The 13521-nt window shown below is 31.6% G+C and overlaps 1 protein-coding gene across 3 annotated transcripts in view; it reads right to left on the bottom strand.

Annotated features, from left to right (window-relative positions):
- Positions 1-2727: 2727 nt before the first annotated feature.
- Positions 2728-13521, bottom strand: part of LOC130900321 (protein fem-1 homolog CG6966) — a 131158-nt gene continuing 120364 nt past the window's right edge. For all 3 annotated transcript variants that reach the window (XM_057810846.1, XM_057810847.1, XM_057810848.1), the window contains exons 8-9: positions 12137-12423; positions 2728-9413 (exon numbers count right to left, since the gene is read on the bottom strand). In XM_057810846.1, coding sequence (XP_057666829.1) covers positions 9096-9413; positions 12137-12423 — 605 coding nt within the window. In that variant the 3' untranslated portion in view covers positions 2728-9095. The remainder of the gene's footprint in view (positions 9414-12136; positions 12424-13521) is intronic.

Raw genomic sequence — 13521 nt, 5'->3', positions numbered from 1 at the left:
GTTTTTTAACAAAAAAGATGTGTTGCTTGTGGAGTTTATGTAGCCTGGATCAACAATTAATACAAATTCATATTGTGAAACTTCACGACATTTACGAAGAGTTAATTAAAAAAAAAAACAAAGTAACATGCTGGCTCCAGGAATTGTTCTGATCAACGACCATGCCCGTCCCAACAGCGCTCGTGTAACCCAATGAAAGTAATTAAAGGGACATTTTAGAACACCTACCATACAGACCCGATCTAGCACCGAGTGATTTATCTTCTATCACTGAACGGAAGCAGTGACTTGGAGGGCGACGCTTTCAAACTGATGTGGAGTTCAAAGAAACCGTCACAACTTACTTCCAATTATTGGCGGCTAAATTTTATGAAGGGGATATTGCAAAGTCTGTTCACAGATGTGACTTATGCCTTAATCGTCAAGGTGATTATGTAGAGAAATAAGCTGTATTGTACCTTACTAATGGTAATAGAATCTTTTTTGTATATTCACCAGTCTTTTCTTTGTAGTCCATCTGAGGTTTATTATAGTATCTCGTTCGGTTTTTCTTTAGAACGTTGCCCCACTGTATAAGTAACCTTATTCTTTTGAAAAGAGTATGATCAATCATATTTTTTACAAAGTATAATTATTAGGAAAAAAAAAATATTCTCAAAATTAAACCTGAAAATAAAAAATCGTCAACATCTATTTGGAAATGCATTACTACTTTATTTGCGATAAAGAAAAAATAAGAAATCCATATATTTAAGTAAATCGGATGGAAGCAACATTAATAATAAGACAGGAATTGTAAATACTTTTAATACATTATAATATATATTGCACTAGGGAAAACATATTTTACTTCCAACAAGTAGAGCAGTTCCATTAAGTATATCATAAAACAGTACTTGACATTTTCCAATTTTAAAAGTGTTATAATAAATAACTATAAAACTATAAGTAATGAGTGAACTGTAGCTTAGTGATTTTTCAAAAACTTTTTTATTGATGGGCGTTTGCAGGATTCTAATTATACTATAAGTACAATTGAACCACCCGTTGGAAGAAGGGAATAAACGCCACTTTGTCACGTGTCAGGTTTTTTAAATTTTCTATTCCATTGTCAGTTCGAAGAAAGGAATAAAAACCATTCACTTCGTATAGATTCTTGACCCCAAAAACTATTAGTCGGAAGTAAGAAATAGTAGCGAACCAATTAGCTGCCATTTTAGTTGTGTTTGAGATATTGGTTCACCACCGTTGTGGAGATTATTAACCTAAAAAATTGTTCATTTTTAATATTTGAATATGAATAATGAAAGTAGATGTTACTACTCATTTGATAACATATATGTAATACTTCTATATGGACAGTTTTAATGGGAAGGTTGCGCATGCTTGTGAATGCGCAGAACCGAGCTGAAACCTCGGAGGATAGAGAAAGCATTATCATTTTGTCTTCCGTAGTTCGAACAGCTTCCACTTATAGAAACTATCCATATAGGAGTATTACATATATGTTTGATAATGAGTGTGAAGCTGCCTCCCAAAAAGAAAAGAAGAGGTGTTAGAAATACCATTTGTACAAAAAATAAAAGCAAAAGTCACAGCGTCTACTTAGTCTACCTTATACAAGTACTGGGAGGTTAGTGTCAGCATATTCTCACAGTAATAGTGACTGTTTGTAAAGAAACTGCTCTCAGCGGTTTAGTATTGAAGAAAAACAGCAGTTGTTCAAATTAATTTACAATGAACGATCGAAAAATGAACCATACGATGATTGATGAGTCCCATTGAATACTCGCCGCTGTTCAAAACAGGAAAAACTGAAAAATCGTGACAGTACGTTTACGTATTTTGAAAGAAAAAATTCCAGTATGCCGTCAAGCTTTCTCCATTTTGTATGCTATAAAAAGTAAGGCTATTTTTCGGCTTACCTCCCTTAAATCGGAGGGAAAACTACCTGAAGATAAACGAGGGAAACATTGTAATCGAGGTAATGTTTTACCAAACGAAGCTATTGCGGCTATAGATGAACATTACCGATCATGACTATTACAGAAAATATTTTAATGATACAGATTTGGTGGGTCACAGTAGACGGTTGCCTGACTTGCGAAGAACCTGAAGCAAAAATGAAAAGTCCATTTCTCAATACGAATACGAATAGAGTGGCAGTTGCGGTGAAAATGATTCATACAAACTTGCTAAAAAGTCATATAATAAACAAAAAGAAATTTTGGCGTTATGCCACGAAAGAGAAGATGTAGGAGATATCGTCAGTAATTTGGTTCTTCAAAATCATGTCGCAATTATGAGAGTTGCTGTAGTACCATTAAACAGCTTCGTTTCTTCAATTTAATAAAAATAACTGATCAAGCAGATTAGGTAACAGATGTAAACAAAGTTATGATACTAGCAAGTATGACCTCAGTAATGGTGTCAAAACATCAGCATTACTGACAATACTGAAAAATCTGAGACCAAAACTTGCCTCTTTTTAAAAACGTAAAAACCAAAAAATAAGCTTTGAATAAAGTAAAGCGCATGGAGATTGAAACCAAGAGCTCCTCTTACTTACTAAATGACAACGGCGTTCATTATTGCTTTTTTTCCAACCCATGTCACCTTAACTATTCCTCCAATTGCAGCCATCTTTGAAACATATTCTTCAACACATTTTTTCTTTAACTTCGCCAATTAAAACTATGATATTAAATTGGAAATGAAAAACGTTAATAGTTGTAATATTTTATTTAATATATAACAAAATTCATATAGCTAATATAGATGTAAATACTCAGCACTCATTGAATCACACTTTTTTTTTAAGTAAAACTATCTTAAACAAAAACATCGTTCGCTTGTTTCCAGAAAAATACATAAGCACACACATACACACACAAATAATTATATTGCTGATATATTGTCTCAATTTGAGGTCTCATTCAATTGTAATTGCTTTTCAAATAGATAGAAACATTAAAGATATATCTATTCAAAGTTATTACAATTAAAAATACCTAAAATCAAGAATATTTATCAGCAAAAATATTTGAAAAAATTAGAAACAAACGATATTTCTGTGTATTGATAACATACTAACATTCATTTAGCTAAATTTAAACTAACTTTTTTCAAATATAATGTCGATTCTATAGATTTAACTAGAAACACACTACAGAGTCTGATTAGTCTAAGAATTCGATTGAATGCTATGTATTCAATAAAACACTAACACCAATGTGTTCTCCTAAAATTTTGGTTCCCATCATTTTTTAAACTAATAATTTCTGAAAAAATCTTTACTACACATTAATCAACCTAGTTCCGTTTCACATTTCTCTAGTTTCAGGTATATGAACCACTAGTTATTAGACACCCTTTATACTTTTTAGATTATTTTTAATTATCTTTTCTAAGCAACCAGAGTTTGCTTATTTGATTTATTTTGTATATCATTGAAAAATATTAATATATGTTTAAATAAATTCACAAATCAAACAGAATAGGTATCATTGTTATATAACAAAATAAAGTGTCCAGTGACAAAAGATATTGTCAAATATTTATCTCTTATAAAATCACATTTGTATTGTATTGTGTTAATCATTTGTAATAATAAAATATATATAAAACAAGTTCCTCCCGGATTTGCATTGTCCTTGATGTATTTGTATGTAATATAACCATAAGGAACAAGAAATACACTACTGAACGTAACTTGAAATTATTTCAGTTTTTTAATCATTTTTTCGTATTTTATTCTTTTGTACATGATTTACTAGCATACCATGAATTTTTCAGCACTTTAAAAATTAGTTTTTGTTGTTTCGATGACAGACTAATTGTAACACAATGTCACACTTCATTAGTCCTTTCTCCTCTTTTGATATGTGACAATTTATGAATGGGCCGTCATATACCTATGTACTAATTTTGAAAGATTTGTTTAGCAAACTGTTTTTTCTATATATTTCTCCACAATTCAGCACCAACACAATTGTTATATTTTTTGAGTTTTAGGGAAGTAAAGTATTTTTTAAATTAACATAATTCAAAATTAATAAAAAATTCCACTGGAAGATTAGGAGTAGATTTAAATTTTTCCCCATCAGAAATTAAACGACCTCTGGGTTCTAAAAAAGATATAATCCATATTAAAATTTTTATATGAAAAATCATTATATAAAACTTGTGAATTCATAAAATTTCACGAATCTTTTTCTTGAAATTTCTTGAAATTATATTAATGAAATAAAAAATTTATGAAAGTTGAATAATGCATTTTCATTCACACTGTATCTAACCGCTGGTTCGTCATACTTTTTGCGAAATTTCAACTGAATAGATTAATTGGAAGTTAGTTAAATATTGATGGCAAAATTCCACAAAGACAATGAAGTACTTTAGATTTAAATGGCAATAAGTGACAACATAAATTTAGAAGCTACGTTCTAACTTTTGGTTAAATTTTACATATTGATGTTACATTTATACTATCTATTGAAAAGAGACGTAACGCCTTAGTAACTAAATTAGAGATGAATATAAAAATATAAAAAATGTATTTTTTTGCTCTATTGTGTATCTCTGCTTTATATTATATGTGTAAAAGCCCCATTGTTGCTATGAATTATGACAATAATGAATTAGTTTTTTTATTTACAATGGTTTGATTACATGTTTGAAATGTAATAACCAAACAGGAAAAAGAAGCACCAAATCAATTTGTAAATAATAGTCGCTTTGAAGAAACTGATCACTGTAAAGTGGCCGGTCAAAGACCTCAACTAATAATGACAGATATTTTCCAAATGTTTATAAAAAATCGATATATAAGCATATATCAGTGTGGGATCTGTCAACAGTATTTTAAACTATATTTTTTAGCTCATCCATACCATTTTATAAGAAATATTTACAGATTATTTTGATTACAGGTTAGAATTTTTTTAAACTATAGTGGTGATGACCTTTACTGTGCTTCATTCCTTCTTTCAAAATTGAGTAAATCACAGTAGAGCAAAACACACAATATATGTTATTTATCCTAATTTTCTGTCGCTTACAAATTATATATAAATACACCAATGAATTATTTTTATTTTACATCATCAGATGTTTTGTATAGTTGAGACTACTGGGTAGTGTTTTTATCCCTAAAATATAATACACAAAAATCAATAGATTTTTTCATAAAAAGAATATTGTTTGAAAAAGATAGTTACGCTCTACATGAAGGTCACTGTTAATGGCTAGCCTATTTTTAAACAATAATACTACCTCATGATTTTGGAAATAAAGAACAGTTTCTAAGAAAGATCTTTCTTGGACACATTTTACCTTGAAAATCTTCCTGAAATGACCCCATATATGATTCGTGGAGGAAGAATTGAGGATATTTATGTTAGAATAATCATGATAATTTGTGGTACGTGTGTGGCGTTCTTTGAGAGTCGTAAGCTGAAGTTTTGAAGTTTGATTTCAAAACAACCGATATTAAAATTTAGATCATATGAATGATGTGTAGACCTGTATCAGAGGTCTGATCTTAAAATGCTTCCTGCATTGCATGTACAAAAAAATTTACAGTTTGCTACTAAATGTGAGATATAAGCCTCCCATTTTAGGTTTGACTTTGCAATAATACAAAGATCATCAAAAGTAAAGATTTTTTCAGTGATTCGTTATTATTTGAAATAAAATATGAGGACCTTTAGAAACTCTAAGGAGACCTAATATTGTTCTAAACTTTAAACATTCAGTATTTTTGTACGATTTTTTTAATAATTTACTTATAAGAATATCAACAGACAGACAGTCAAAAATATTTGCCGATATCTGTGCATATTTTTTTACATAGTACAATTATATCACATTTTTTCGATTCAAATGCTTCACTAGTTTCTTTAGGGCGTATTGTAAAAAAATCGAAAACAAATATTAGCAATTTGCAATTCAAAATCTCTGAGTAGTGCATTCGATTTTAGCAACTTAGCGTTTGAGCCTTGAGGCTCATATAAGTGAAATACGGATAACATGAATATTAACAGAGGCTAATTTCAATGTAATTGAATGAACTTATTTTTTCATTAAGTGGCAACAGTATTTGAATTTGCTACTAGTGTTACTTGTGTAGACTAGAGGATTCAAACTTTTTTCCTCGTGGATCACTTTCAAAATATCACTGGCTCAATGGACCACCTGCTACTGCATTTCAACCATTTTCCCAAACAACAATGGAAATTTGCTTAAACCACTGTCGAGTTCTCCAATTGACACCTAGGGGTTCATTCGGACCACCTTGAGAGTCACAGATGGGGTAGAGTGATGTCTTTGAATTTTCATATCGATTGTCACTGTTTGTTTGAGGGGTTGAATGCATAGTTTTTATGGCAGAAAAGTTTCTTATGGACTCACGATTATTTTAAATGGTTATAGTTGTGTGACTCACTATTAACGTCTGCTTCAAGTTTTTTCCTATTTTACAAAGTTATGTCCTTTTTAGGAACGTAAAGATTTTGAAGTTTTCTTCAATTACACTTCTACTTTAATGCGATATCATTTATATTAGAATGTAGCCTTCATTAAGTGTACTGTAATAAAATTGTTACCAAACAATCCTAAACTTTCAAATTAAAATTTATTTTTCTATTTCAATAATGAAACTTCTAAACAATAATATATATATGTTGAAACTCTTGCTCAGCAAAATATACATTTCACTGAAACATTCAAATAGCCTAGAAACTAAGAAATTCTGAACCTTGCTCTATTTAACAGTTATATGCACTTTAACTTCATAGTCCTTGTAACAAAATACAAAACATGGCCATTCTGATTTCAAATTATTTTTATATGTCTAGTCAAGTTTTAAAGGACAATTATAGGAGAGTCTTCTTCAAATAAACCTCTTTAGTAAATATCAACTGTTGGTGCAATGATAAATAATCAACCAATATTTCAGAAAAAAATACAAGAATGAATATGATTTGTCAATATTTGTTATCCACTATAAAATTAAGAAAAATATGTATAATGGTAATGATTTTATTGTTCAATACAACTTAAATTTGATAAAATTTTTGTAATTATTATAAGAAAAATCTGCCCTGACTTCGTTACACGGCCGGATCTTCCTCATTTATACCCCCACCAGGGAAAAATGGTAAGGGTATATCCATAAATGACCAGTAACATGGTCATTGGGTCCTCATATCCCCACAACTGTCCAAGCCAAGTCGCCTCAGGTGTCTATAGTAGAAGCCTATTAAGGTTGCGGACCAATATATATATCTGATACATGAGCACTGAATTAATGTGACCAGTCAGAGGGTTAGAAGTCAAATGTAGACAAATTTTTCACGACAATTAACCTTTTGGACCAAGATCCAGCTTGTTCATCAAAAGGAAACTGCGGCTGATCAAGATCTTCCAACTGTGTACCAGAGACCTGGCAGTTGTAGTGGTTTTTGGTCGGAGGGACAAAAACCAGACAAATGGTAAGACCTGATTATTTCCCTTATGATCAGGAAGAGGTCCCACCCAGAAAAGGTAAGGGTCTTAATTAATTACTGCAGCTCCTATACCAAAAAAATAACATCGACTCTTCTCGAATACGTTTCAAGGCCTCCCTTGAAAACAGGAGGTTAACGATCTGACTTTGGGCTGTCGAAAGTAGTCTCTATCTGACAGGTTTGTTCCAAGGACACAATCTTAGGCCAATGTCAAATTATCTTCTCCTGAAGAGTAATTCCATTCAGTGACCTGAGTCCTATAGGATTCCAAGGGTCACTGACTGGTGCATCTTCAGAGTGCAAGACGCAATCATGCAAGCCTATGAAGCTGATTGCCCTCTTAACAGTAGAGTTTGTAAGAACCAGTGACCTGGTGGAACAAAGAGCGGGGCGCCCTTAGAATTAATCCCTTAAGTCTAAAGATCGAAGTTGGTAACTACTTAACTTGTGGTCCATGTGAAAAAAGGATGGACGATGATTATTGACAATTTGTGGTTGAGCTTAATGGATAAGGTTTCTGGTCAAAGTCCTAAAATAATAAGAAATAAGATACAAGCCATAGGGTGTGATCGTCGTCCCCAAAATTTCAAAACCAAATTTAAGTCATCTGTCCTGAGAGGTCGTACTAGGAATATGACTCTCCTAATTTCCTTAGCCCGAAAGGACCCGTTTGGTACACAGATGGGTCTGTTACACAATTAAGAACAGAAGAACCTTTTTGTAGCGATGGGCCAAAAACGGAGGAGACTCCAAGGCTCGGTCTCATAGCCACAATCTTCCAAGAAAAAATAAATGCAATTTGCAAAATATAGAACATACACAATTATATCTGCTGTGACAATAGGAAAGCTCTCGAGTTCGCAGTTGTTACCTCGTAAGGTAGTACAAAACTAGATGGAGCAGCTTCAAAAGCAATCGACGAATAATTATATCAATTTTGTTAGAGACCCTAGATACTCTCGTGTTCAGGGAAATGAGAGGCGAGACTAGTCTAGTAGGTAAAAAGGTGACTTTTAACAACCGGCTTATGACACACCAAAACTCTTTTCTGAGAACCTTCCAAGATACTTATTTAATTCGAAAGAAATCTTGTATATGGCAAAATCCCTCGAGAGGATAATCAATGTGCAAGATCCACGTTTTCCATCTCAAGAAAGAGCATGGGAGAATAGTTCAAAATCTCTATCAGAACCAAATTTCAATGTTTTCTCATAAGAAAAAAAAAATAATTATTAGAGAGTAAAGAACGGCCGGAGAAAAATCGAGAGCAATTATTATAAAAATATATTGAACACTAAACTTGTTTTAATGATAGTAATAACTTATTTCCTAAATCACTTATTTAGTTGAAACGTGAAAAATATATGATAGGAAAAAATTAACTCTGATTTAATTATTTTTTCTCTAAACAATAATAATAAAAAAGCATTATTCATATTCTGCATTTTTTCTGAAATCGCGTTTGGTTTTTGAACAACAAAATGTCATTTTACAAATACAAAGAATCTTAAATCAGATAAAATTCACATGTTACAGACATTTAAAAAAAGGAAAAACTTACATAAATCACAATTAAATTTATTGAAATCAGTGGCACGCTATAAAGGACTCTAATTTAGGAGGTACATTACCTCTATATGGTATTTTGAACTGTCTTATCACTCGCGCTGCTGCGCAACTCAGTCTCGTATATTTAGCCGTATTAACTAATTGATGCACAGGTTGACCTTTCAGAAGATCAACGAAGGTTTCACCTGCGTTGTTCACGGTATCGATGTGGGCGCCGTTAGCGAGTAGCACTTGAACTACTGATGACGGACAAGGTTTCGTCATAGCAGTTAAATGAAGAGGAGTGTTCCCATCGTCGTCTTTTATATTAGGATCGGCGCCTACTTTAAGTAATACCTGTAATACCAAATAAAAAAGTAAGATAATATCTTACCTAGGTACCAAATATTAGAAATTCGACAGAACTTTTAAAATATCATTAGAACTGCTACTCTTTGAGAAATAATTACAAATGCGAGTAAGAGAAATTTACTTAAAAAAATGTAAAATCCAATAAACACTAGGAAATTTAGTTTCATCACTTTTAATATAGAGTAGTGTCTTTCCTCAAACAGAAACAATAGTGAATAGGTCTTCTCTTACTGTAAATTTTTTTTGACTAATGTTCGCTATGATAAGGGAAAATTCTGCAAAATTCTCAATATTTGGCTTATGGCTATGAGGGGCAAGCTTCGTAAACAGTGTGTAAACTCCAAATTAAATGAATTCATTGTTTCAGTTACCGGATATTGCAAAATAATTTAAAATTGACTTCCTTCAACATGAAAACGTGATCTCTAACTTTGAATGACAGGTACAATCCTCAATTTTGGGCTTGTGATTCTATCCTTTAAAAAGTCAAAAATATTATAATGTTTCAAGTTTACTGCAAAAATTAATATAGAAAAAGAAAATGAAAATACAATCATAATGGACTAAAGAACGAAACGTATTGGCAGCATCCTCCTCTTAAATATAAATTTTGGTAATCAACTATTATTATTTTTTTATGTTATTTCTTGCAATAAACATTTTTTGTAGAAAAAGGAAAGTTGCTTCAAACAATAATTCACAAGTACATACTCCCAAAGGGCTAAAAATAGGGTTCTATTTTCACTTTTAAATAAGATATATGCATTTTCAGTGACAGATGATAAATCTCTATCATAAACTAGTTTTGTCGTGTTAGTTCTTTTTGTGCACAACAATTTTTGTTAACTTTCACATTTTCTTTAAAGCTACTATGCAGGTTTGTTTCACTTCAGGTACGCAAACATTATGGTAGCAGTCATTGAAAAGACCTATAGTATAAATATGACGTATTTTGAATTGGACTACTCAAAAAGCTAATCGGAGAATATTCCAATAATGGGTAAGAAAATCATAAAAAATGCAGAGAATCAGGTGAGCAAATTGTAAGTAGGGTCGAATGTTTCTTACAGGAGAAGCAAAATTCTGGCATACTTTTTTTTTAATAAACAGAAACAACTTTGCGATCGAGAGCTTCAAGTCCCATAAATCACCGAGCAAAGACGAAATTTTAAAGGCCATGTTACACAATAACACTAGTTCTGTTCACAAGCCTAAGATGGTATTGTAGGTATTCCAAACAGTCATCAAACCCATTATCACATATGTATCGCTTGTTTAGTGAAGACTGATCTGTTTGGGAATTTGATGGGGTCACGTCAACATCCTTCACTACAGCCTCAGACGCGCTACTAAATCTGCATCCCGTCACTCATAGTGAGATTAAAAAGCTTTCAGCCCCAGGCTAATCCAGACAAAGTTAGAGAATCTGATAATTCACCTAAAGATTCTAGAATCGATAAAGATAGACAATGTGATAAACTAATGAATTTTCGAAAATTGATTTTCGAAAACTCTACCAAAGCTTGACGAGAACTGTGTTGTCATATTAATCATGCTTCGTATCACACGAGAAAACTTGAGAAAATTCCAACAATGGCAATAAGAAAAGCAGGTAATCAAGAATGGCTTACTACCAAAAATATCGATTTTGATGAAACGATGGTTAGGCAGAGATTTTAGAAATTGTCAAAGAGCATAAAAATAAGTATAACTCAAACATTATTGATTAAATGGCCAAAAACAAAATAAAAACATTTTATGTTTACCGCCCTACCGTAGTGAACTCAATTCCATTCAGTTGATCTGGGCAGATATGAAACAATATGTTGCAGCAAAAATAAAACATTCAAATTTTTCATGAAGATATTCAAAGAATAACACCTGATAAACGGAAAAAGCATATTTAGTATGCCAAGGAAAAGGTTGAAATCCAAATATGGAATATAAACATTGTCATTGATGTGCAAGTTGAGCCACTTATTATAAATGTTGTCGACAGTGGAAGCTCAATGTCATCTGATGGGGAATAAGAAAATGTGTTTATTGAGGTAAAAAATGAAGATTTTATTCTAATGTTTCAATACACATATTTTTAAATTTTTAAATGAATATGTTCCATATTTTGGCCATTCACTTTGTATATATTCCAAACTTCTCGTTTACATTGTATATTTTTGTATTGTGCTTAATTATTTAAGATTTATATTATCACTCTGCTGTATGAAAATGCAAATGATTTCTTAAGTGTGGTCCTGTTACATGCTCGGCTTTGGCGATTTCAATCCTGATCACGTGCACTTTGCGTAAATATGTTTTCGTTTTCTTCGATAAATAGGCTTGAATTATAAATTATTGAGGTAGTTTTCCACCAACCACTAATAATTATTTTACAAAGTGAAAAAGGACAGGTGCAATAAAAAAATATCGAAGATTAGGAATATTTAAATTTTGCATTAATTATAGAAAAATATTCTTGACTTATTATGAACTAGTGGAATAGTAGAATAGAATAGTAGTTTCTCATGCAAACCAATTTTTTCAAAGTTGTGCAATAAATATTTTCTAATATACAAAGGATTAAATTTCCATAATATGCGCAACATTTTTAATATTCCAACTAGAAGTAATTATAGGTAATATTCATTAAGAATAATGGACATTTTCATATACATTTGGAATTATTATAAACAATACTTTAAGCAATTTACCTCGGCCAGATGTGATGATGGGAATTGACAAGCGGGATATCTTCCCAAAATTGCAACTTCTTTACAACAAGCTAAATGTAATATGGTTCTTCCAGATCTAGCTCTAACTTTCAATTTCACCAATTGGTATATCACTTGATAAATGTTCCTGGTAACTTCTTCGCTGCTGGTACGGTGATCTAAAAGTTTAGTCAACAAACACGCTAAATGGAGAGTAATAACCATTACTCTAGTTAGATAATTCAAATCTCCTTTGCAATTAGACAATCTTTCTATGGTTAAATTTCCTGAAACATAAAAGTAATTAACGTAATAAGTTATTTAAGCACGACAGTGATTTGTATGAAAAAATAAAAGAAACTGAAAAGTAAAAACTGCATCAAAACTGTGAACACTGGCGTGTCATGGCGTCAAAAATTAATTGAAACAGAGTTAAGATAAAATTAGGCAAAAAATACTGTAGTGTTGGAGCTCAGAATAACACCAGTGGTTTCAAAAATCAAACTTGAAAGGATTTTTTTTTAATTTGTACAAAATCAGCAATTACAGTCAAAAGGTATTCTATAAGCTAATTGGCTGGCGTAGAATTCAGTATCTCCAAATTCATCAATGGTACGATAAGACCTATTCCAGTGAAGTCTATATTTCATTTAAGATCTATAGAGAATCGTCTTTCTCTAGTCGTTCACGAAATTTGGTACTATGCTTCTGGATTTCTTCTGTTATGTACGATATGCCATGATCTTTATGAAAAGTATCATTCGAAACACACCAAGGTGCATTCACTATTGCATTAAGTATTTGGAAGAAAGAAATACTCGATTTGGTGGCAAAATTTACGTTATTGAAAGTGATTTATAGACATCCTTTCACAAACTTAATGTTGAGTTCATTTATTTTTATTTTCCACTAACGATCTTCTAAAAGGTTTAAGTATTATTAGAGGTGAGCTGCTATCGCATTGCTGGATCTTTGTAACTGGATAAAATAACTGTATATTCCGCAAATACAGTATTTTCTGTTGTAGGAAGATCTGATGTATATAATGAAAAATAAAATAATGACTCCAGAACGCTGCTTTGTGGTACCTCAAATTTGATCAGGAAAGGGTATGAGGTCTCATTGATTCTGGTTTTGAATTGTCTACTTATTAAGTAAAACTTGAATAATTTGAAGTTAGATGGAAGGTAATGTTTTATTTTGAAAAGGAGGCCTTTGTGCCACACCTTACCAAAGGATTGACTTATATCAAGGAATACAGATGGACCATATTTTCTTTTCTTCGAGATATCTGTTGATCTTATGTACAATTCTGTGGCATTGATGGGGAGTAGAATGTGAATGGCGGATACCAAATTGGTAATGCTGCATTTCATTTAAAATGG

The sequence above is a fragment of the Diorhabda carinulata genome, chromosome 12 (genome assembly GCF_026250575.1).
Source record: "Diorhabda carinulata isolate Delta chromosome 12, icDioCari1.1, whole genome shotgun sequence".
Classification (NCBI taxonomy): domain Eukaryota; kingdom Metazoa; phylum Arthropoda; class Insecta; order Coleoptera; family Chrysomelidae; genus Diorhabda; species Diorhabda carinulata.
Note: the sequence above shows the minus strand (reverse complement) of the source record. Positions and strands in the feature narration are given on the sequence as shown.